This window comes from Leptodactylus fuscus, chromosome 2 (assembly GCF_031893055.1).
Source record: "Leptodactylus fuscus isolate aLepFus1 chromosome 2, aLepFus1.hap2, whole genome shotgun sequence".
Lineage (NCBI taxonomy): Eukaryota > Metazoa > Chordata > Amphibia > Anura > Leptodactylidae > Leptodactylus > Leptodactylus fuscus.
In genome coordinates this window covers 282,700,228-282,726,392 of record NC_134266.1, presented here as the reverse complement: position 1 = coordinate 282,726,392, position 26,165 = coordinate 282,700,228, and the positions used below count along the sequence as shown (strand labels likewise).

Genomic DNA, 26,165 nt, shown 5'->3' with positions numbered 1-26,165 from the left:
CTACTACACGTCTCAGCAGCAGTGGAGTGTCCGCTCTATTGGATGATATTGTTGGCTGTGCTCGGTCGTGGCTACAAATGGTTTCTGGTTCCATAATAGATTGTGGTGAACTTCCATCTGTTCGGACATCGACTTGGTAGTTGATCTTCAGTGTAGATAAATGTCTAGTTCTGCAATGTAGATGGAAATCATGGACTAACTAACAGCACAATGCCAGTCAGCTGCTGCTAAGGCTAACACATTACTGTCATGTATAATAGAAGGTATTATATTTCTTACCTCCTTCTTTCTTCTCATGTCCTTCATGTTGGATCTTTCCAGGACAGTGATGACAGTAGAAGGACGAGTGGCCTGGAGATCCCCATATCAGTGTCAGAGACTGGTAAGAGCCTTTCATCCATCTTGTGGTTTCTTCTTCCCTTATACATTACAGACTGAGTTTATGTAAATTCTTCTCTTCTTGTGAATTTGCTGTTTGCGTTGTTGAGGGTTCCAGAGGAATCGTTTCTTAGGAGAATGTTAATGATCAGTTTGGTGAATTGTCATTGATCTACGCCCCAGTATGTGGTATCTTGGAAGAGGCAATGGATGAGCTGCACATTGGGGTGCGGGGCCTTATGCTGATTGGTTCTATTTGTGCCTCATGTGTTAGGTATTGTCTCTTATATCTTTATATTATTCTACTAATATTATAAAGGTGAAAGTATGTGTGTTTGGATATTTGTTCCTCAATCACACCTACACGGGCAAACGGATTTGTCTGAAATTGCGCACATACATACCTTGGGTCCCGGATTGAACGATAAGCTACATGGAATTCCCGTACACCACCACAATTCACTCCCGTACCCGGTGCTTCTCACGGTTCAATTCGTTGCAGGACCTGGCACGCTGTAGGACCTGGGATGACGTCATCCCAGCCCTTTCAGCAGCTCACCTGATTGGGTGCCGCTTCTGTATGTGGGTGGAGTTATCGTCCGGCCGCCGTCCACACCAACATGGCATCTCTGAGAGGTCCGGAGCGTCCTGCAGAAGGGCCTCTTCTCTGGGGCAGCGACAAGTCCATATGCTGCCCCACCTGTGTGGCCTCACGACGGGACCGCAGTACTCTGCCATGGCCGGACAGGGGGTCACCTGTGCCACGCTCTGAAACGCCGCTTTGGCCATCTGTCCCGCAGCCTCTGCCGTCTCTGGACACTACAAGTCGGAAGATCGGTGCACAGGAAGCCCAGGGTGTGGTGAGGACGGGTCCACAGGTTGGTAGGGGGAAAGGGGACACACGGTCGGCAGGGTCTGGTGGGGGGAAAAGGGGGCACAGGGTAGGTAAGGAGGGGGCATGGGGTAGGAGGAAGGAGTGACCACATGGGGGTGGCGGGCACTAGGAGGGAGATGGGTAAACAGTTCCAGCAGGCCGCAGGGAGGGCCCCGAGGGTCCATGGACCCACAGGTGCAGGAAGGGCGCGCTGCGGACACAAGGCAAAGGAACAAGCCTACGCACCGCTCCAGGTGGGTCCCACAGGGGGTCGGGGTTCTGCAGACGAAGTCGCGGGTAAAAGCTAGTATCTTTATATATTGTAAGATCAGTTGAGGTTAGGTGGAGTTATGTAGTTAGGTCACGGGAGAAAAGACATGTCCGTCAAGTTCCACCTAAGGATGAGGGAAACAAATTTTTCCCACAATGTGAAGACTCAATGTTCTAGTGTTGTACGTCTATTCTGAAGAGGTCGGGGATTCTTGCGCTCCACTGTGTCCAGCACATTACAGTGGTTTTATACAGTATATACACTATATGTAGAAATGTAGTTGGCCGGATCTAGCCATCTTGTGTCTCATTCGGCCTCGTTGACCTGGTGTTTAATATCCAGCCCCTCGCTCGGCAGTCGCCTTTACAAACATTAGTGACACAATGGCTGGTGGAGACGTGTTTTGTGTGGTGACCGATCTCACGTCTCTGTCTGGTCTGATGAACCAGTCTGGGTTTTGTGAATGGAAGAAGAACGTTACCAGCTTAACTCCTATGTGCCAACTGTAGAGTTTGGTGGAGGAGGGGTAATGTTATGGGGAGGTTTTTTATGGCTCAGCCAATGTGCCTTAGTTTCATCTTGAAGTGTAAGTAAACTTTCAGACAACTTTTGATATCTTGGCAGCCTCTATGTGAGTAAAATATTTTTCTTTCTACTTTATTAACCCATTTTGGCTCCTTTCTGTGACATCCGGCATTGTTTCACTCTTTCCCCCTACGCCCAACCAGCAGCACAACTGGGGTATTTCTGCCCCTGTGAGCTGTTAGGACAGGTGGAACTTTTAATTAACTAACAGCTTTAACCCCCTATAAGAGGCCGCAAGACCTCCTCCCCCCTGTGTTTTTTTCTGTCCTGTGCGGACAGGACAGGTGGCGGGGGGGAGAGGTGTTGCAACCTCTTACAGGGGGCACCTCTCCCTCTGATTTTCAGCTTACCTCCTCTCCTTGTCTCCTCCCGTCTGGGGTGTTCTCATCTTCCCCCTGTGTCGGCGCGCGTCTGCCGGCACTTCGGCGGGTCAGGAGGCGGGGAGGAACTTCTCTTCTCCGGCGGCGAAGGGGAACTGTAGTGCGCGGCCGTGTTCCCGGGCGGTGGACTTCCGCTTCCGGGTTTGCCGCGCATGCGCAGTTCTCCGGCCGTCGGTCACCGCTAACTGTGGTTTTTTTTGTACTATTTCTCCCCCCTCCATTGCTGGTGGTGAGGGGGGAAGTATTCAGGTCTCCTCCTGGATGTGTCCAGTTTCCAGGGGCCCCGTTTTGACGTGATTCGGGTCTCTGTAGTGAGGGGGCGGGGTCTCATCTTAAACCCCGCCCCTCTTGGTTTGCCTGGCTTATTTAAACTCCCCCCTGTCATCACTGCTTTGTTTGCTCACTCTCTGGGTGCTCAAGCTGTCGGTTTGTCCCTCAAGCATATTGTGGTGGTTAACCGTGTTGTTTCAGGTTTGGCAGGGGGGGGAGGGGTGGGCAGACCTGGTTACTTATATGGAGCCTGAATAACTTGGTATTTGCTTTCTCCTTAGCATGTCCTCCTCTTCATCCTCCGTGCTCCCTTCCCGGGGTAAGACGACTTCCAAGAGGAAGCATTTATCCTGCGGTAAATGCGGGATTCCCTTACCCGACGGATATGAATATAGATATTGCCATGGATGCAGAGGCCCCCCATCAGAGGATACCCCCCTGCGTGATGTGGTCGGCTGGGTAAAAGACTTCGTTCATCAGTCTATGAGAGAAGTTAAAGATACCATTTCCCACATGGCAAAAAGACCGCGAGTGGAGCCCAGTGAGCTCTCTCTCCCCCCGTTGGAGGATCTCCATATTGGGGAGATGGATTCAGAGGAGGAATCCGAGGAAGCGGAGAAATCTATATTTCCATTGGAAAAGATGCCAAGGCTGCTCAAGACCATCCGGGCAAGGGACCGTGAGAGCGGGGAAGGATCCAGCAGAAGATCCAGATCCTTCAGGGCAAATTCGGATTTAGTCCGAAAGATGGAGGCTGAATGGAGACGGCCGGAAAAAGCGTTTAACTCCACTAAACGCTTTAGATCCTTGTTCCCCATTGCCGAATCCCAGCAGGGAACCTGGGGGTTCTCCCCCAAAGTGGATATGGCCGTGGCTAAGCTATCTAAGCGCACGGTGGTGCCGTCAGAAGATGGATCGAATCTGCAGGATCCTATGGACCGCCGCGTCGAGGGCTCCCTGAGGCGGATATATGCAGCCTCCTCCGCCCAGGCTTCGGTGGGCATCTCCGCCAGCGAGGTGGTGTCAGGCCTTCGGGCTGAGTTGTCTTCCCTGGCTAGGGACATTGACACCGGAGTACATCGAGATGACCTGCTATCAGCCATGTCAGATATCAATCTGATGGTAGACCACCTATCAGAGGCTAGCTTTTACCAAACGAAGCTGGCTTCTAGGGCAATGGCGCTTTCCACCGCGGCCAGACGCCCGTTATGGCTGAAGCCATGGAGAGCCGATAATGCCTCCAAATTTAATTTGTGTGCCCTCCCCTTCGAGCCTGGAAGGCTATTCGGTAGGGAATTAGACCGAATTATGGAAGGCTCACGGATTCCAAGGGGAAGAACCTTCCTCAACCCTCCAACAGCGGAAGACCTTCCTTTCGGGGCCGCAAATTTTCCAGAAGGGGTTCTCGAGGCCAGAGACGCTCCGGCCCCCAGGCCAGAGGGAGAGGTCGTGGTGCCTCCCGTGACCAGCAGAAGTGCTCATCCTTCTGACTATCCGACCTCCCTTCCCTGCGCCCCCACAGCTGTAGGCGGCCGGCTTTCCCATCATTCGGCCGCCTGGATTCTTCATATTCAGGACCCCTGGGTCTTGCAACTGATCCAGGAAGGATACAGAATAAGCTTCATCTCTCATCCTGCAGAGAAATTTATAACAACTCGCCCTTTTCAGGGCACCAAACAACTTCATCTAGAGAAGTCCGTTCAGGAGTACGTGGACAAAGCCGCGCTGGAACCGGTTCCTCTTACAGAACGCGGCCAAGGCGTCTACTCTCCGGTCTTCTTAGTTCCCAAGTCGTCAGGCGGATGGCGGATGATCATCGATCTCAGGTACCTGAATCAGTTCATCCACAAGGTACGGTTCCGGATGGAAACCATCAGATCGGTGCTCCCCTTCCTGCAGCCCGGAGATCACTTCGTCACCTTGGACCTAAGGGACACATACCTCCACGTACCTATTTTTCCAGCCCACAGGAGATTCCTAAGGATTGCTGTGTACCTAAACAGAAGGTTGTCTCATTTCCAGTTTACGGCTCTCCCATTCGGCATATCCTCGGCCCCCCACACCTTCACAAAGGTAGTGGCTCCGGTCGCAGCCGCCCTGCGCCTCCAAGGGATCTTTATAGTTCTGTATCTAGACGACTGGCTCCTAAAAGCCCGGTCAAAGGAGGTTCTCGCCACACAACTAGAGACCACAGTGGCTTTACTAAACGAGCTAGGCTGGCTAGTAAACTGGCAGAAGTCAGTAGTGGTTCCATCAACCCGGATCCAGTTCCTGGGATTCATCTTGGACTCTCTCAGTATGACGATCTCCCTGCCTTCTCCTCGCAAGGAGAAGATTGGTCGAGCGGCTCATCACCTATCCATTACCCGGAAGGTTACTATCAGGACGGCCATGAAAGTCCTAGGTCTCATGTCCGCCACCATCGAGGCAGTCCCCTGGGCCCTGTGGCACATGCGCCCGTTACAAAGCGAGATCTTGAGAGTCTGGCACCACAGTCCTTCAGGACTACAGAAGCCTATCCAGTTATCCATCAGTACCCGTCGATCACTGGCTTGGTGGTCTCATCTCCAAGACGGAAAGTCCACGATCCAGACCTCCTGGATCCTGTTGACTACAGATGCCTCCCTCACAGGATGGGGAGCGCATCTAGGGGAGACCCCAGTACAAGGTACATGGAATCGTCTGGAGAAAACGCGCTCGTCCAATTGGGGCGAGCTTACGGCAGTTCACCGTGCACTTCTGGCGTTTGCACATCACCTGCAGGGACAAACTGTGAAGATAAGGACGGACAACTTAACAGCAGTTCACTACATCAACAAACAAGGGGGAACCAGATCCCCCTCTCTCCTGCAGGTGACCAACCTAATATTTTCCTGGGCAGAAAGGAATCTGTCCCAGTTGTCGGCAGTTCACATCCAAGGTCGCTTGAACATCCTTGCGGATCAGCTCAGCAGAGGCCTGGTGACGTCAGGCGAATGGTCCCTGGATCCGGAAATCTTTCACCATTTTACCGAGATGTGGGGTCTCCCCGAGGTGGATCTGATGGCCACCCAATACAACGCCAAAGTAGAAAGGTTTTGCTCCCTGTACCGGGAAGACAACCCTTTGGCGGTGGATGCCCTGTCAATACCTTGGAGGTTCAAACTGGCATACGTTTTTCCTCCCATTCCGATGATTCCGAAGGTATTGGCGAAACTCAGGCAGGACCAGACCTCGGCAATAGTGATCATGCTGTTCTGGCCAAAAAGGGCATGGTTTACCCACCTCATTCCGATGAGTCGAGGGATCTACTGGAGGCTTCCATCAGTCCACAACCTGGTAACTCTAAACAGACAGCTCTGCCAGGACCTGCACAGGTTCAACCTCACTGCCTGGAGGTTAACCGCGCCGTATGTGGAGATAGAGGATTGTCCCAGGGAGCGCTAAGGACACTAGCCCATTCAAGAGCGGAATCTACTAACCGGAGCTATCAGAGGATCGGCCGAATATTCCGAGGCTGGTGTGAGGAGAACCAGCGCAACTCCGACAGAAATTCAATTGTGGAATTTCTACAAGACGGCCTAGAGAGGGGGCTATCACCAGCCACCCTGAAAGTTCAAGTTTCAGCTCTGTCCGCTCTCCTGGAGACTTGGCTATCACAAGATCCTCTAATCAAGCAGTTCCTAAGAGGGGCCGCCAGGCTCCGACCCCAGGTACAACCTCCAGTCCCTCGGTGGGATCTGGCTGCAGTTCTACAGGGGCTCTGTGCTCCCCCTTCGAACCTTTATCTGAGGTGGATTGGAAGTACCTGTCATACAAGGTTACCTTTCTGTTGGCAATAACCTCCGCCAAAAGGGTTGGAGAACTACAGGCCTTAGCGGCCTCGGAACCCTTCATAACCTTTTTCTCAGACAGAGGTTTGTTCCAGGATTCTTGCCAAAGGTACCTTCACTTCAGAATATCAACCAGGTAATTTCTTTACCGGCCTTCTTTCCCTCCCCCACTTCCGAGTGGGAGGAGAAGATGCACAAGCTGGACTTGGTCAGAGCACTGCGGATCTACCTGGACCGCACAGTCTCCTTCCGGAGATCAGAAAATCTTCTGATCAATGTGTTTGGCCACAATAGAGGTGTCAAAGCATCGAAGGTGACTCTGTCAAAATGGATCAAGGAGGCCATCACCTGCTCCCTGCGTGCTCAAGACCTTCCGGTACCTGAGTTTGTCCGTGCCCACGCCACCAGAGCGGTGGCAACGTCCTGGGCAGAAAGACGTTCCCTTTCCTTGGAACAGATATGTGCCGCTGCTTCCTGGAGTTCACAGCTGACCTTCGCCAGGCACTACAGGCTGGATTGGCGTGCGGCGGATTCCACAGCGTTTGGACACTCTGTCTTGGCATCAGCCTGCCAGGATCACCCACCCTAGGGTAATAGCGATACTTGCTAAATCCCCAGTTGTGCTGCTGGTTGGGCGTAGGGGGAATGGAAGATTATGAATGATAATCTGTTTTCCCTTAGCCCAAACAGCAGCACAAGGCTCCCTCCCAGATCCTTGTCATGGTATATATTGTATTTGTATTTGTATTTATATACTTTGATACTAACACAGGGGGGAGGAGGTCTTGCGGCCTCTTATAGGGGGTTAAAGCTGTTAGTTAATTAAAAGTTCCACCTGTCCTAACAGCTCACAGGGGCAGAAATATCCCAGTTGTGCTGCTGTTTGGGCTAAGGGAAAACAGATTATCATTCATAATCTTCCATTCTTTGGCTTCTCATCGTGTAAAGGAAGGTGGGGGAGGGTCACTATAAATGGCGATATCTCAGGAATATCAAAACATAGAAACCTGTTTTTTGTGTCCTACGAGAGCAGAGATTCTTGGCTTTCATGTGCAATTGTCCTTTTTATTATGTTTTTATATTTCCTGAGATATCACTGGTTACAATCACAGTCAGGTTTGTGACACAGCCTTATAGTGTATAAGTTCACGTTTTTGAGACGACTGAAAATCTCCTCACCGTTACGGATGCTGCGTAGTATGGACGTTAAGGTTTTCTTCATGATTTTATTTTCTTTTTCCAAAATGGATAATTTTTTGTATTTTTCTGGTGATGTCTCTATATGAGGGCTTATTATTTGTGCAATAGGATGTATTTTTTAGTTTTGGAGTACATGTAATGTTTCGATCAGCTCATATTAAGTTTTTGGACGGCGTATGGAAAAAAATTAAAATATTTTTTTTAAATGGGAAATTTTTTTTTTCAACACTAATACTTTTTACACAATTTTTCTAAACTTTCATTTTTTTAAAAAATTTTATTTACTGCCTCAAATGGAGACTTGAAACTGAGATCACTTGATCCTTTGTACCATGTACTGTAACACTTCTTCTGGATTACTGTATATAGAGCCTTCCTCTGTATTTGGCCAAGCCTCTATAGCAACCCTATGGTACCCTGAGATCTCACGGCATCTGAGCAATTAATCTGGTGGATTATTCATGGTATGAATTTAAATTTAATTTATTTTTTTCAGGTGAAGACTGTATGAGCGACCCCCATGGATCTCAGTTTTTATCTCCTTGTTATGAAGTAGAAGAAAATCAGTCACATATTGTCATGGAAAGTTCTGGAGATAGACTGGCGGAAACTTTTCCATGTTCAGAATGTGGGAAACATTTTAAAACTAAATATACTCTTACCAGACACCTGAAGCTTCACAAAGGTGAAAAGCCATTTACATGTACAGAATGTGGGAAATATTTTAGTAGAAAATCTGTTCTTCTTGATCATCAGAGAACTCACACAGGAGAGAAGCCATTCACATGTACAGAATGTGGGAAATGTTTTAAATCTAAACCTAATCTTTCCAATCACATGAAGATTCATAGAGGTGAAAACCCGTATGTATGTTCAGATTGTGGGAAATCCTTCACTACAAAAGCATCTCTTCTGATACATCAGAGAATTCACACAGGAGAGAAGCCATATACATGCTCTGAATGTGGAAGGTCTTTTAGTCTGAAGTTCAATCTTAAAGAACATCTGAAAGTTCACACTGGGGAGAAGCCGTTTAAATGTTCAAAATGTGTGAAATGTTTTTCACGTAAATGTCATCTTCAAAACCATCAGAGAACTCACAGGAGAGAAGTAATCTTCATGTCCTGAATGTGGGAAATATTTCACGCTTGGAGCTCGATCTTGAGAAATCTCTGAAAATATACACAAGATAAATATTAGATAAACAGATCATAAAATAAGATATTTTGCTCATTCTCTCGATGATTGCCATAAGGACGAAGTCAGTGTCATGTCCTAAATGTAATTTTTTTTTTTTTAATTAAAAAAATCATTATACATTCAGAATTTGAGAAGTGTTTTAGACAGTATTTGAGTTTTCATTGTTATCACTCTGGGCAGCCATATTAAAAGGGTTGTCTAGGAATACAGATTTTAAAACCTGATGAGATTTAAAAACCTGATCGATGGGGTCACCTGCCAGCTCCTTCATCGATCAGCTGTATGGAGCCGCTTCCAATGCCCATTCTATACACAACACCGGGCTGTAAGCAGCTGGCACCTCGCCCTGTGTAGTGGCCGAGTAAATCCAAGGGTTGTTGAACTGCAGTGACTGCTCCGGCCACTACACAGGCCATGGAGACAACTACTTCTGGCTCTTCGTGTATAGCAAGGGCATCGGAAGTGGTCCTGAACATTTGTTCTGACATGTTGGCCCGCAAATAAAAAAAAACATTTTGACAACTCCTCTAAAATATCCGTGTAGTCTTGTTGTAATAGAAGATTCAATAGAAGTAATGAGAAATCTTAAAGTACGTTGACTAGATGCTGATATCTTTGGTATCAGAGAAGTTAATTTTCATTCTTCATCTTGTACATCGTGGACTTTCCAAATATTTTGAAGATTTGAGAAGTCTCCTCATTCAGCCTTCCACGAAAGATATCCCCTCAGCCTAACATGGAGTTGTATTTCCAGAGTTAGAAGCTGCCACCATGGAGTGGACACATGCCAGGACCGGGACCTACTAATGTGCCTTACTGGGCCGACTCTCCACTATTAATAGTTCTGAAAATTCTAATTTTGGTGCCTAATAATGGTTTAGATGGTTTGTGAAATCCTCGTCTACCATTATATGATATAAAGTATTTGCCCCCTTGATGCAGGTTCCTTCTGCTTTGCTCAGACAGGCTCACAATGTTTTATTTAGTTTTTATTCTGTATATGGATTATTTTACTTGTGATAATAAAGTTTTGAGATCTTTTTCATAATTTTGGTTGTTTTTGAGATCTCTTGTGTATTGTAAATGAAATGTGTCACTTTCAGCTGCAGCCGGGCCAGGAACACTGATACAGCGCCCAATTTTTTTCTCCAAATTCTGTCAATTGTCATTTCACTATACAAAAAAGTTCCCTTAAGTAAAAGATATGACCTTAAGAAAAGCTTACAGCATTATCCAGACTGTCTGTATAAAGACACCCCCGGAGCCATCAGTAAAGGGGGACATGACCTTGGGATGAGGGAACCAATAACTCCTGCAGTTTGTTCTTTGTGCAGTAGTTGTGTAGATTTATACAGACTGGTTCAGCTTTAGGAGTATATATGTGTATATAGAGCTTATAGAAGTGAATATAGAGCTTAGTGTGTTACTGTAGGGAGGGAGGAGTTTAGGATCAGATGTCACTTCCTGTCTCCTCCATCGTCTTCCTCTTTCACATCACAAGGACTGGAGGAAACATGTCTGCTGTATCAGGGAGTGTAATACTGGGGTCTATCACCTCACACAGCACTGGTGTGACCACATTACACAGCACTACTAGTGTAGTATCACCAACTATACTGTATATACTGCAGTATGGCCTCAGGATATATACAGCCACAGAGTCCTCTCATGTATTTACCTCACACACTGCAGTATATAGCTGATATATCATATATACTGCAGTATTACCTCAGGATATATACAGTCACAGAGTCCCCTCATGTATTTACCTCACACACTGCAGTATATAGCTGATATATCATATATACTGCAGTATTACCTCAGGATATATACAGTCACAGAGTCCTCTCATGTATTTACCTCACACACTGCAGTATATAGCTGATATATCATATATACTGCAGTATTACCTCAGGATATATACAGTCACAGAGTCCTCTCATGTATTTACCTCACACACTGCAGACATGGCTGATATATCATATATACTGCAGTATTACCTCAGGATATATACAGTCACAGAGTCCTTTCATGTATTTACCTCACACACTGCAGTATATAGCTGATATATCATATATACTGCAGTATTACCTCAGAATATATACAGTCACAGAGTCCTCTCATGGATTTACCTCACACACTGCAGTATATAGCTAATCTATCATATATACTGCTGTATTACCTCAGGATATATACAGTCACAGAGTCCTCTCATGTATTTACCTCACACACTGCAGTATATAGCTGTATATATCATATATACTGCAGTATTACCTAAGGTCACAGAGTTCCCTCATGTATTTACCTCACACACTGCAGACATGGCTGATATATCATGTATACTGCAGTTTTACCTTAGGATATATACAGCCACAGAGTTCCCTCATGTATTTACCTCACACACTGCACACATGGCTGATATATCATATATACTGCTGTAGACTCATTGGACCCGTATATACTAGAAGCCTTAAGAAAAACTTGACATACTCCATAGCATACCCAATATGAAAGACCAAAATTCCTTATTTGTGGTATAAGTGGGGTAGGCCACAGCTTTATTTGTTTATGTAAACAAACCGATAAACAACAAATTATGAACTGGATGTATATGTGTGTGTCCATGCCCCTCCTCCGAATTCCTCTTTCTCCCCCTCCTGGATGCATGTAGGTCAATATTTACTGTATTTGGGCATGGACCCCCCCCCCCCGCCACCCAAACAGGCAGTGTACAGCTCCTCCCTACACCTGCCTGTTGGCCCCCCCACCCAGAAGAACCAGGGCCCTTTCAAGACCATCCCAGAGCCCCAAGAGAAATATATCGGTGCCTATAGGGTTGAGATGCACCCCATCCTTCATCAGCAACTTTTCGTTGTCACCCTCCAATTCTAAGTGACGCACCGTGACACCACCCAAAGACAAATTTAGAGACTAATGTTCAAGACCTTCCTGGCCCTTTCAATGGCGGCGAGGTCACGCACACCCCGCCAGCAAATGCGAGGCACGACCTCGGACCAGACGAGCACCACAGGGCTGAAGAAATCATATACGCGGCGAAGGTCCTGTTTTATCATGGTGATAAGTTCAGCCAACTTTACATGGCCCAAATCGTTTCCCCTGGCGTGGACAATCACAACAGCCAGGCCGTCCGTCAAGCAGCTGGCCGCCACAATATCTGGCAAGACTTGTCTCCAGTGGAGCCCGCAATAGCCCCGCCAGCGCACCTCTACTCACTCTAAACCAAAATGCAGACTGCCAGGCCGAACCTCCGCCCTCTTTTCCGGCCAACACAGGAAGAAGTGACCAATCAGGCAAACGAAAACTGGGCCGCCATCTAGGGGAAAAGAAGAGACATGCAGAACAAATAGCAAAATGGCACAAGCAAACAAGAAGTGCTTAAAGCCCGAATCAGCACCCCATCACACTCGGGATGCCGAGGAATAGGGAGTCATCAGGTCGGGCCTAAGATATGACCTGAAGCAGTTGGATCTCCAGATCCCCAAGCATTTCACCGCTTTGTCGCTCAAACCGCATGCATCGGCCGTCGTGGCGGCCCTGATGCGAAAAAAATGGGTGCCGAAGCAAGCTCTAAAAATGGACAGGAATTGAAAACGTGTAAGAGGCGCTCCCGCCTCATGCAGCAAAAACACATCCCCAGGAGAACGCCGAGCAATATATTCCCTTATCAAGGCTACCGGGCAAAATTCTGAATCCCTGTGCGCCCAATCGTCACCCAAGTTACCCGCCCAAAAACATCCGTTTTCGAGTGGCGAATACAAATCCTGATCTCACTGTCAAAGGCAACCACGTCACCCGCACCTAGACCCCCAGGTTTAGACTTGCTGGGGCTGACTAACTCCCCTACACGAAGGGCCGCAAAGAAGGCTAAACCAAAAGCAGCCCTCAACAAAACCAGCTCATAACCATCCTCACATACTACGGCCAACACCACCAATAAATGGCCCAGTAAACTAACAGAGACCAGCCTGTGCCGATCCCCAGTACCCCTCTCTATTTTCCACCCCTTCAAAACCTGTTTAACAGCGAAATGTTTGGTAATATCAAACCTACCGAAAAGTTTTAGCATAAAAGCAACACCTGCTAACTTCTTAGTGACTACACAATATGATAGACCCTGACTACGCAACTTAGCCAAAAACTCCAAGGATACATCCAACAAGCCATGTATGTCCGCGGGTACTACACCGCCAGACACAGATAGTAGTGACTTCTCCAGGTAGCCGCGGACACCAATCCTCGAATAAGCTCTAGAAGCTGTTCCCTACCAGGTTCCACAATGAAACGGGGCAGCTCCAGCCCTCCAGTCTCGCCGACAGATGCAGGGCACAGAGAATCCCTCAAGGAGCAGGCTTGCCTCCCGCCTCCTGGGATACAGTGCAAGCCACTGCCCCAAAAGCTGTACGTTCACCGGTGTTCTCTGCGGAGCCGATAGCACTCAGCTTGCCACCTTGCCGGTTACGGCGGAAGCAGCGCAAGGCCAAGTGCGACCCACCGCAGATGGAGCATTCATGTCGGAACCGACAGGATGCGTGGAAGCGGCAGTGGCCCTCATTGTAGAGTCAACACAATCCACTCTGGCGCTGTGCCGTCGCTGCGGGCTGCTGCCCTGCACCAACGGCACTGGACAGAAATGGCCGCTGGGGGCGTTGAGAAAGGATGAGCTGAATCCATCCTTAGAGGCCCAACCGACGGATGGGGAAAGAGCCAGGTGGCGACGATACTCCTCATCGTATCGCCACCAGGCTGTACCCCCATGAAATTTATGGGCACTATAGACAGTGTCCATGTAAACGAAGAGCTCAGGGCCCTTCGCCGGATAAGCCTGGCACGTAATGTAAGCCAAGGTGGTGAAGGCCTGCAGCCAGTTGCCGAAGGTCTTGGCCACCTTTTGTTTACGCTCCGATCCTTTCTCAAAACTCCGTTCCTTATCAACGGCGATTTGTTCTGCTGACAATAAGGACCAAATGTCCACATATTCCCCTCTGACTATCTTATCCCTAAGCTCCGTTGGGACGTGGGTCCCTAACAGAGCAACCCCACAAAACATGGTGTCCCTGAACATACAGCTTGAGGCCAAGTCCACGGCCGGGCAGGAGCAACCTCCCCGGGTACAGCAACTACCTCTGAATCCTTCCTAACCTTAGAACGTTTGGACACTTCCAACAACTGCCTGAGAAAAGATGACATGTCCGGTCCTGGAGCGAGTGTGGGTTTGATGTAAGGTGCCCAAGCCGGTAGGCAGGCGTACTCACCGTGTTGCGATCCCGGCGGGATCTGAAGAGGTTTGGCCGGAATAGAAGCGGTCGGCAGAGGCTGTGGCTCCAGACGTCTCGGGTGTGATGAAGAAGAGGCAGCCCTCTCCGGTCGATTGGCCGCTGGAGACCCCCGATGACTCTCCCGGAATGAAGTGGAAGGATGTGACCCACCATGCAGTCTTCGGTCCGGAAGGCTGTAGCTCCGCCTCAACCTGGAGGATGATTGACTGCGTGTGGTGCGACATCTGCTGTGGCTCGCCCGACTGCGATAGCTCCTGCGACTGCTGTGTCTTCTGGAAGACTCTCCGTGGTGCCCACTGCTGCGGTGGTACCTGCCGTCTTCTGATGACAAAGACTCAGAAAGAGAGAACACGTTAGTAGGGGACCCGGGACCCCTGGCGACCCTATCCCAACCCACAACTCCACCAGGATCGCTGCCACGATGATGGGATGGCGGGCCAGAAAGAGGGGGAACGCCGTGCTCGTCAGACCCACCGGTGCTGATCCCAATAGCAACAGCTGCTAAGCCTGCAGCAGTGGCAGCGACATCTGTAGCCACGGCAACGCCTGAGGCCCTGCCCACCACAGTACTGCCGTCCATGGCGCCTGACTGAACTTGCTCCCTTGTGTTGTGCCCGACGACCTATGCAGATGAAACACCCACCTTGGAGACAAAACCCTCGTCCGCCGAATCAGGTAAGAAAGCAGGCAGTGACAGGGCCTTCCCAGCTCTGGAGCGCATAGCGTTAGGCTCCGCCCCAGCACTTCCGGCTGCGTTGCCAATGTCAGAGGTAAGGACCGCCCCCACCAGTGACGCATTGTTGAAAAGGAGAGGCGAAGCCCCTCCCCCAGAAACCCCGGAGGCAGCCATATCAGACGGCCTTATGGCGGCCGCCATATTGGGCCTACCCGAACCGACCGCAACTAACGCCGGGAACCCGCCCACACCTGCCGTGGGCCGAAAGCGCTGGGCAACCCGACCCACCCGCTCACCTTGTCGGCCACCGTCTGCCCACCGCGAACCCGGACATCTCTCCTCTGCCTGGAACCACTGCCGTAGGTTGGCGGGCTGGGACTCAGCTGCGATGGCGGGCATGACACCTGCTGTGGCCGTCCGTCTCCCCTGGAGGATGATTCCCCGACCCTGGCGTCGCAAGCTTGCTGGAGGAGGCCTAGCAACCAGCCAGAGCCCTGGCTGGCCACCCGTTCCCTCACCATCTGCTCCAAAGTGTCTGCCATCGCAGGTGCTGTTCCTCTCACCAGTACTTGTAGAAGTTGAGTAGCCCACCTACGTGCCCCCTTTTTATATGGACTTACCAAAAACGTCAGCATATTTACCAAATACACCAGATCTCAGCCAATGAATCCACAGCCCTTTCCTTATTCAGTTTAGGGCTATATATAATGCAGGTTGTTCATGAGTCCTGGGGACTGAGGGTCTCTCTATGGTGGAGCTGGGGGTCACATGTAATGGAGACTCTGTGGTGAGAGAGGGACAGCCTGATAACTGATAACAGATGTTACTGGCGGCCACACTGATAATCCCTGTATATCCTCCATCTCTTTGCTAATACTGGTCATGCTGGGGATAGGTTATAGCTAATAATTATATGTAATTTCTTGAGGCTGTATATGGGTCATACTGTACTGTATATACTGGCCATTAGAGATGAGCAAGTAGTGAAATATTCGAAATTCGATTCGAGTAGACCTCAATATTCGACTATTCGATCAAATATCGAATCCCATTATATGGGAAAAAAATGCTTGTTTCAGGGGAAACCAAAATTTGACCAATTGGAGTCACCAAGTCCACAATGACACCTCAGGAAATGATGCCAACACCTCTGGAATGCAACTGGGACAGCCGGGGAAGCATGTCTGGGGGCATCTAACAAGCCCAAGTCCCAGTATTACTCCACTATCACAGCCTATCAACTACACACTCCAAACTCAATATAAGCGGGCATTGTTCTTGTGGCTGCGCGCATGCGCCGGAATAAGATGCGGTGAAGACTTCATTCTAGACGAAGATGGAGGCGGCGCTGGAGATTTCTCTCGCAGGATTGGGGCCACCCCAGTGCTGGTTGAGCGCTGGGGCCTGTTTGAAAGATAGGATCCCTTTAAATTACTGTGAAGCACATACACATTATGTATCCCTGTGTCTGAAATCGCCCGCTCTACAAATCTATAAAAATATTTTTCCTGTACGGTAAATGCCGTAGCGGGAAAAAAAGTCAAAAGTGCCAAACCGAAGGTGTTTTTTTTACTGTTTTGCCTCTCACTTTTTATTCAAATTTTTATGATCAAAGCAAAAGCAATTCCCCAAAATGGTAAAAATAAAAAGCACACCCGGCCCCGCAAAAAAGACGCCCTATACATCCCCATATACGGAAGTATAAAAAAAGTTATGGCTGTCAGAATATGGCGACTTTTAGAAAAAAAAAATTTGGGATTTTTATTAGGAGTTAAAATATAAATAAAACCATATAAATTTGGTATCCACGGAATCGCACCAAAACATAGAATACAGGGGACAGGTCATTTTGGCTGCACAGTGAACGCCGTAAAAACGAAGCCCATAAGAAAGTCGCACAAATGCACTTTTTCCTCAAATCCCCCCATTCTGAATTTTTTTCCAGCTTCCCAGTACATTGTACAGAATAATTAATGGTGGCATCATGAAGAAAAATTTGTCCCGCAAACATTAACACCTCATATGGCTCAGAGAGTGGAACATTAAAAAAATTATGGGGTTTGGAAGGAGGGGAGTCAAAAACGAAAAACAAAAATAAAAAAATGCCATCGGTGGGAAGGGGTTAACAGAATGTAATATAGTTATTTATTGAAGTGTTTTCTTAATACTTTAGCTTAAATATAATCCTAAACTATAGCTGTTGTGTGTTGTCCTTGAAGTTACTTATAATTTGGCCAGTAATGGGCAACCACCTCTGGTGTAGCCCAGTGCAGGGGTAACCATCGGAGGTATGGCCCCCTGGTGTGGAGGGGTGACCATCGGAGATATGGCCCCCTAGTGTGGAGGGGTAACCATCAGTGGTATGGCCCCCTGGTGTGGAGAGGTAACCATCGGAAGTATGGCTCCCTGGTGTGGAGGGGTAACCATCAGAGGGATGGCCCCCTGGTGTGGAGGGGTAACCATCGGAGGTATGGCTCCCTGGTGTGGAGAGGTAACCATCAGAGGTATGGCCCCCTGGTGTGGAGGGGTGACCATCGGAGATATGGCCCCCTAGTGTGGAGGGGTAACCATCAGTGGTATGGCCCCCTGGTGTGGAGAGGTAACCATCGGAAGTATGGCTCCCTGGTGTGGAGGGGTAACCATCAGAGGGATGGCCCCCTGGTGTGGAGGGGTAACCATCGGAGGTATGGCTCCCTGGTGTGGAGAGGTAACCATCGGAGGTATGGCCCCCTGGTGTGGAGGGGTGACCATCGGAGATATGGCCCCCTAGTGTGGAGGGGTAACCATCAGTGGTATGGCCCCCTGGTGTGGAGAGGTAACCATCGGAAGTATGGCTCCCTGGTGTGGAGGGGTAACCATCAGAGGGATGGCCCCCTGGTGTGGAGGGGTAACCATCGGAGGTATGGCACCCTGGTGTGGAGGGGTAACCATCGGAGGTATGACACTCTGATGTGGAGGAGTAACCATCATAGGTATGGCCCCCTGGTGTGGAGGAGTGGCCATCAGAGGTATAGCCCCCTGGTGTGGGTTGTAACCATCGTAGGTATGGCCCCCTGGTGTGGAGGGGTAACCATCGTAGGTATGGCCCCCTGGTGTAGAGGGGTAACCATCGTAGGTATGGCCCCCTGGTGTAGAGGGGTGGCCATCAGAGGTATGGCCCCCTGGTGTGGAGGGGTAATTATTGGAGGTATGGCCCCCTGGTGTGGAGGGGTAATTATCGGAGTTATGGACCCCCTGCTCCATACCAATTATTAATTTTAAGAAGACCCTGTTAGGGTAAGTCCCTAGGGTCATGGCTATCAGTCTTCACATGCCTGTGCAATAAATTGTGCTCTCTGAGCTGGTGGTGGCTGCGGCTGGAGGGAGGTAAAAATGTTTTTGAAAAAATTATAGCTTATAGCTTCAAGGACCATTTCTGCTGACCTGTGATTTTACTTAGTGAAGATATATGACCGCTTATATTGACCAACTCATATTTATCTTAAAGGGATACAATAATTAAAATGCAATTTTTTCTCCCTAATACATAGGAATAGACTTAAAGAGTTCTATATACTGCTGAATTCACCGCACTGTCGGCTTTCCCGATCTGTGCCCCGGGTAAAGCGCTATCGGTCCCGGTATCATAGCTCTTTACAGCCAGAAGGGGGTTCCTGACAGTCAGTCTGGTACGTCCGTCTCCACAGCAGCGCCTAAAGCGCTGTACAGTGTGAGTGGTGAGCGTTCACACTGTACAGTGCGATAGGCCCTGCTTTGAAGAAGGACGTACCAGACTGACTGTCAGGAACGCCCTTCTGACTGTAAAGAGCTATGATACCGGGACCGATAGCGCTTTACCCGGGGCACAGATCGGGAAAGCCGACAGTGCGCTGAATTCAGCAGTATATGGAACTGCCTGTGCCCTGGACCATGAAAGATCCTCTTTAAGAAAGGCTATTCTTCTCCTACCTTTAGAAGTCTTCTCCGCACCGCCGTTCGGTAGAAATCCTGGTTTTCTTCTGTATGCAAATAAGTTCTTTCGCAGCACTGGGGGCGGTCCCCAGCAATCAAACAGCACTAGGAAATATATACTTATATACATAAATGGTTGGCGATTACTTGTCTGTGGTATGGCGGTATCCCCTATGTATACTGGTTTATGGAAATTGTATTGTAGTCTACTTGTCTTTACTAGTTTCTAACTACACTCATATCTACAGTCATATCTATATCCATATCTACAGCCAGATCACTTTAGTTGCATCTTCAGCCACATTCATAGCTTGGTATTGTCGGGCAGGTAGTATGGGGACTTGTAGTATATAGGGTTCCTAGAGGCTGGTACATTCCTAATCAGTTTGGTGGCGGTCGAGTCCATTTAAGGTGTCACATGGCCTCTTCGGTGGCGGTTGAGTCCGGTGGAAGTTGCAGACAAGTTATTGTGGACTTATAATAACTAATAGAGGAGGTTAAACCTGAGCTTTGGTAATGGCCGCCAGAATGATGTGGTAATAGTAACGTCATCCAGGGGCGGGCACAGGGGGTAAGCACAGGGTCAGTGGTGCCCTTATAAGTGTACTGGCTCTACTAGAATCACAAGTCGGAACAGCCGCCCCCTTTATTGCGTTCTGGCCGGGGATCTCACAGTATTCGGGAATCCCAATGGTCTAGCGCTTCACCCAACTTCTTCTGTCATTTTTTTACTTCTGCATTTTTAATAAAGCTCTGGCCATTTTGACACCCAAAATAAAGTGTTTTGTGCATTTATTCCAGTCACTATTTCCTGTAGTTTGGGGGGTTTTAGGGAGGAGTGAGGGACATCCCATATCCAAAAGTCTTGCTATAAAATTGTCACTTTGCCCACACACTGTTGCTGCGGCATTGTCTCCCGTACAGGGATAACTGGCAGGATTGTCCAGGTTATTGTTTCTTCCTCAGTGTAAGGTCAGAGAATCCTTTCCCTATCAGGAGATATTTTCGCTTTTCCAGCTGCCAGGCCGGGCACATCTCCCTGTATCATCCTCCTCCATTTACTGCACTGCTGCTGATGCTGCTCCTAAATAGTGACCACCACTAGCCAGACATGTTACCGGCCCAATGGTCGGGCAGTGGAGACATCTGGACTATTAGATATTATTTTGGGGCCTTTCATTACATTCTGACCCCTGTGTCTGCACTACTGCAGCTCAGATCATATAGATCACCACTGCATGGACTGTCCCGCCCAATCTCAGTAAATCTGTAGTCTGACTACCTGACACCTGCACCCACAGCTCAGTTGTCAGTCACTAGCTAGCTCCGCCCCTTCCCTTCCTGCTGTCACATGACCGGTTCCTCCTCCTTGAAGTTGGGCTCTTCCTCCTGCTCTGACTCTGTGAGCGGTGTCAGTGGGGGGCGCTATTACCCTGCAGGTCAGTGCATTCACCTCACTACTGGATAGACCTGTGCCCTGTACACATTACAGTAGCCGGCTAGTCAGAGACTACAACCCCCAGCCGCAGGCTGTCAGGAGATGATGGCGGTTGTACAGAGCCGCAGGAACACTTCCATCTTACCGCTCCTGCAGGACTACAACTCCCAGCATGGTAACTGTAGAGACCCCAGCAATGCTGCTCCAGTCACTGGGGCATTTATCGGCCTCTTGTACCTTCTCCTTCTAATTCTGCCCCTTCTTGTAAGTTTCCTCCTCTGTGTGTAAAATGGATCAGGTGTTTGTGTCTATTCTGAAGGATTTTACAGCAGATTCCTCACTTTACTGTATTGTTGGGGATAGTGGGCGTGGCCTATCTGGGGTAACATTTTCCAATAGAGTTATACAGAATGGTGCCAAAAATAAGAGGCGACTGCAGTCCAGGACACAAGTAGTGTAACACACCCCAAATATCTGACAGTTTAGGTGAATTTTGTGCAAAATTTATGACCCAATTGAACCTTTTTAGTAAATGCACAGAATGCCGAGGTATAAAAATTGCAAATGATAAAGGACACCCAGTGTATACACCGCCCGCCCTGCACTCCCCACTCTGCGCTCTTTGTATATACTGAGGAGGGTCTAGGGCTTGAGCAAATTGGTTTGTTTAGATCCAAATTTGACCCAAATATTTCAAATTGTTCGGTTTTTACTGACACCAAACAATTCGTGATTTGTCTCAGATCCCCCTAAATGGCCGCTGTGATTAGATGACGGGTGGCTACGTCTGCATAGTGCTTGGTATCGCAGCTCAGACCAATGACCGGGACATCACATGACCCGTAAGAGGGAGCGGCAGGGAGACGACCCCACAGATCTTCAGTAGATGACCTAACCGAATTCCTAGTAAACCACTTTAGAGTAAGGCCAAGCAGAGCGAACCGCAGCCAGAAAGCGATGCGAAAAGACTGCGGTATAAAGACATAGTGTGTGTTTGTTTTTCTCTCTGTAACACTTTCCACAGGTCGGCAGAGTTTTCCTCTCTGGACTTTCTGGCTTATTTTCCCTGCACAGAATATTCCAGGGTTTCCGCAGTGATAACTGATGTTGCGATTTTCTAGAAGATGCAGAACTAATGATATGTACAGCAGTAAGATAATGTGCAGAACTCGCAGGTCAATGACTCTTTCTATACATGACAGTAATGTGTTAGCCTTAGCAGCAGCTGACTGGCATTGTGCTGTTATTTAGTCCCTGATTTCCGTCTATTTCAGGTAGATGAAGCTGAGATGTCTGTAAATCCTCTATAGATTGATGCCATGAAGCTTTCTACTACACGTCTCAGCAGCAGTGGAGTGTCCGCTCTATTGGATGATATTGTTGGCTGTGCTCGGTCGTGGCTACAAATGGTTTCTGGTTCCATAATAGATTGTGGTGAACTTCCACCTGTTTGGACATAAACTTGGTAGTTGATCTTCAGTGTAGATAAATGTCTAGTTGTGCAGTGTAGATGGAAATCATGGACTAAATAACAGCACAATGCCAGTCAGCTGCTGCTAAGGATAACATGTTACTGTCATGTATAATAGAAGGTATCATTGACCCGCGAGTTATCAACATAATCTCAGGATCTTCTTTCTTCTCACGTCCTTCATGTTGGATCTTTACAGGACAGTGATGACAGTAGAAGGACGAGTGGCCTGGAGATCCCCATATCAGTGTCAGAGACTGGTAAGAGCCTTTCATCCATCTTGTTTTTTCTTCTTCTTTTAAACATTGCAGCAGTGGTGAGCCTAGCCCCGGTGCTGTCTGAGGCAGATGATCAAGAGACCCCCCCCCCCACCCCCTCAGATTGAATATTGAATATTGAATATGGGGGCGGGGCTGGGGTGCAAGTGGTAACATTACAGTGCAGAAATATTTTGTTACTTACAGGAGACGTCTTCCCACATGAGCAGGTCCAGGAAGGTAGATAAATAGGCTGCTACCTGCTGGGGATACTCCAGCAGGTTGTGGCCTATTTGAGAAAAAATTAAATAAAAATCACTTGCCTACCTTGCGATCTCTTACTGCTGCCACTGCCTCCTCCTCATCCAGCAATAAGACATGTGCTAGTCCTGTGCTAGTTTAGAAAAAATAAAATAAATAGTCAAATTTCTGTCCCACCGAAAGTGCCGCCCAAGACCGCCCCCTCACCTCGCCTCATTGGAGGTGCAGCCCTGATTGCAGACTGTGTGTATGTAATTCCTTCTCCTCCTTGTGACTCTGCTGTTTGGGTTGTTGAGGGCTGAGGGGGAATCATGTCTTAGGTGAATAATCAGTTTGGTGAATTGTCGTTGATCTACGCCCCAGTATGTGGTATCCTGGACGAGGCAATGGATGAGCTGCACATTGGGGTGCGGGGCCTTATTCTGGATGATTCTATCTGTGCCTCGTGTGTTAGGTATTGTCTGTCTTATATGTTTAAAGGGATCTTGTCATTAGAAACCCTTTTTACAATAAATACACGTAGGAATAGTCTGACGAAAGGTTATTTTTATTCCGATCCGCGCCGCCATTCCCGAGAAATATCATCTTTCTTCCTTACGCAAATGAGTTTTCTCGCAGGGGCGTCCCCAGTGCTGCCTGAAAACTCTCCAGCGATGGCCTCTGTCTTCTTCAGCACCTCCGCCTCTTCTCTCGCGCTCCTCTTCTCTTGGTCAAAAAGCGCCGACTTAACATGTGTATCTGCCATTTTCCTGTGGCCAAACAGGAGAAAAGCGCAGAAGAAGAGACGGAGGAGGTGAAGAAGACAGAGGCCGTCGCTGAAGAGTTTTCAAGCAGCACTGGGGCAATTTCAGGGATCCCATATTTATATCAGTTTTATTATGTTTTATCGCTGTAACTGAATAAAACGCTATTTCACTATAATAAACAATTGGTTCACAGACTTTTTTTGTTGACTGATCTTCAGCTGAGTTTTTTTTTTTTTTTTTTTTTTTTTTTTTTTTCTTGCAGGACAAGTTGTAGTTTTTGTTGACACCACGTTTAGGTATGTGCAATATTTTTGATCACTTTTTGCTCATTGTGGTAATTATTTTTTCCCCTTTATTCTCTCACCATATTGGATACCGCATATACTCGAGTATAAGCCGACCCGAGTATAAGCCGAGGCCCCTAATTTTACCACAAAAAACTTATTGACTCGAGTATAAGCCGAGGGGGGGAAATGCAGCAGCTACTGGAAAATATCAAAAATTAAAATGGTCTGAGTTTTTGGGTGCAGTAGTTGCTGGGTGCTGGGGAAGGGGAGGGGGTGTTTTGGTCGTCTGCCCCTTCCCTGAGCTTGAGGACTGTTTTTTTTGTTTTTTTTTCTTCCCCCACTTGGAATTCAGCCTGGCTGTATATAGGGGATCTGCAGTGCTGCTATTAACCCCTTCCCGACAGAACAGGAGCACTGCAGATACCCTATACTCAGTAGACTGGGCACTGTCAGACACAGGGAGACCTAATGTGTATGTGATTCACAGTAATTTTCTACTTTTGTATGTATTCTAGGGAAAGGAGGGATTTAGAACTTTTTTTTTTTTTATGCACTATTTTATGGGAGATTCTAAATATTAATGTTGTGGCTGGTCAAAATTTTTTTTTTTTTTTGCTGACTCGAGTATAAGCCAAGGGGGCTTTTTCAGCACAAAAACTGGGCTGAAAAATTCGGCTTATACTCGAGTATATATGGTAAATAACATTATTTCTGAATAGTTTGGAATTACATGCACTTTTTTTTTAAATGGAAAAGGTTTTTTTTTCCAACTGTAATATATTTTTTTACAAATTTTTTTCAAACTTTAATTTTTTTGATTTATTTACGGTCTCAAATGGAGACTTGAAACTGAGATCACTTGATCCTTTGTACCATGTACTGTAACACTCCTGTATTACTGTATATAGAACCTTCCTCTGTATTTGGCCAAGCCCATGGTACCCTGAGATCTCACGGCATCTGAGCAATTAATCTGGTGAAATATTCATGGTAAGAAAAAAAAACAAACTTTTTTTTTTTTTTTTTTCAGATGAAGACTGTATGAGCTGACTGTATATCTCCTTGTTATGAAGTAGAAGAAAATCAGTCACAAATTGTCATGGAAGGTTCTGGAGATAAACCGGCAAAAACTTTTCCATGTTCAGAATGTGGGAAACATTTTAAAACTAAATCTAATCTTACCAGACACCTGAGGATTCACAGTGGTGAAAAGCCATTTACATGTATAGAATGTGGGAAATCTTTTAGTAGAAATTCTCTTCTTCTTGATCATCAGAGAATTCACACAGGAGAGAAGCCATTCACATGTACAGAATGTGGGAAATGTTTTAAAAATAAACCTAATCTTTCCAGTCACATGAACATTCATAGCGGTGAAAAACGGCATGTATGTTCAGATTGTGGGAAATCCTTCACTGCAAAAGCATCTCTTGTGGAACATCAGAGAGTTCACACAGGAGAGAAGCCATATACATGCTCTAAATGTGGAAAGTGTTACAGACAGAGCTCCACGCTTTTAGTACATCTGAGAACTCATACAGGAGATAAGCTATTCAAATGTACAGAATGTGGGAAATGTTTTAAAACTGAATCTTATCTTTGTGGTCACATGAAGACTCACAGAGATGAAAAACCGCATGTATGTTCAGATTGTGGGAAATCCTTTAAAACAAAATCATCTCTTATGATACATCAGAGAATTCACACAGGAGAGAAGCCATATACATGCTCTAAATGTGGAAACTGTTATAGACAGAGGTCCACGCTTATAGTACATCAGAGAATTCACACAGGAGAGAAGCCATATACATGCTCTAAATGTGGAAAGTGTTACAGACAGAGATCCACTTTTCTAGTACATCAGAGAACTCACACAAGGGAGAAGCTATTTTCATGTCTTGAATGTGGGAAATGTTTCACTAAGAAATCACATCTTGAAGGACATCAGAGGATTCACACTGCAGAGAAACAATATACATGCCCTAAATGTGGAAGGTCTTTTCATCTGAGGTCAAATCTTAGAGTACATCTGAAAGTTCACACTGGGGTCAATCTGTTTAAATGTTCAAAATGTGGGAAATGTTTTTTGCATAGAAGTACTCTTCAAAAACATCAGAGAACTCACACAGGAGAGAAGTAATCTTCATGTCCTGAACGTGGGAAATATTTCACGCTTGGAGCTCGATCTTGAGAAATCTCTGAAAATATACACAAGATAAATATTAGATAAACAGATCATAAAATAAGATATTTTGCTCATTCGCTCGATGATTGCCATAAGCGAATGTCCTAAATGTAATTTTTAAAAAAAATAAAAAAATCATTATATATTCAGAATTTGAGAAGTGTTTTAGGCAGTATTTGAGTTTTCATTGTTATCCCTCTGGCGCAGCCATATTAAAAGGGTTGTCTAGGAATACAGATTTTATGGCCTGCCATTGGAATAGTCTAGGCCGTAAAACCTGATTGATGGGGTCACCTGCCAGTTCCTTCATCGATCAGCTGTATGGAGCCGCTTCCAGTGCCCATTCTATACACAACACCGGACTGTAAGCAGCTGGCACCTCGCCCTGTGTAGTGGCCGAGTAAAGTCAAGGGTCGTTGAGCTGCAGTGACTGCCCCGGCCACTACACAGGCCATGGAGACAACTACTTCTGGCTCTTTGAGTATAGCATGGGCATCAGGAGTGGTCCTGAACAGTTGTTCTGACCTGTTGGCCTGCAAATACAAAAACATTTTGACAACTCCTCTAATATATCCGTGTAGTCTTGTTGTAATAGAAGATCCAATAGAAGTAATGAGAAATCTTAA

The 26,165-nt window shown here is 47.3% G+C and overlaps 2 protein-coding genes and 1 pseudogene across 3 annotated transcripts in view; 1 reads left to right on the top strand and 2 right to left on the bottom strand.

The window, feature by feature from the left end:
* LOC142196122 (uncharacterized) overlaps positions 1–26,165 on the bottom strand; it is a 783,446-nt pseudogene that overhangs the window by 204,410 nt on the left and 552,871 nt on the right.
* Positions 1–26,165, top strand: part of LOC142196229 (uncharacterized) — a 203,216-nt gene that overhangs the window by 44,878 nt on the left and 132,173 nt on the right. The window contains 3 exon segments of the mRNA XM_075266444.1: positions 8,382–8,872; positions 24,464–25,470; positions 25,473–25,490. Coding sequence (XP_075122545.1) covers positions 8,382–8,872; positions 24,464–25,470; positions 25,473–25,490 — 1,516 coding nt within the window.
* RPL31 (ribosomal protein L31) overlaps positions 1–26,165 on the bottom strand; it is a 364,588-nt gene that overhangs the window by 278,585 nt on the left and 59,838 nt on the right. Inside the window, exon 1 of one of the 2 annotated variants that reach the window (XM_075266359.1) lies at positions 9,165–9,168. The exons of the other annotated variant lie outside the window; for it this stretch is intronic. The gene's annotated coding sequence lies outside the window, so the exon portion shown is untranslated. Of the gene's footprint in view, positions 1–9,164; positions 9,169–26,165 lie in introns of those variants that run through there. 2 annotated transcript variants of the gene reach the window in all.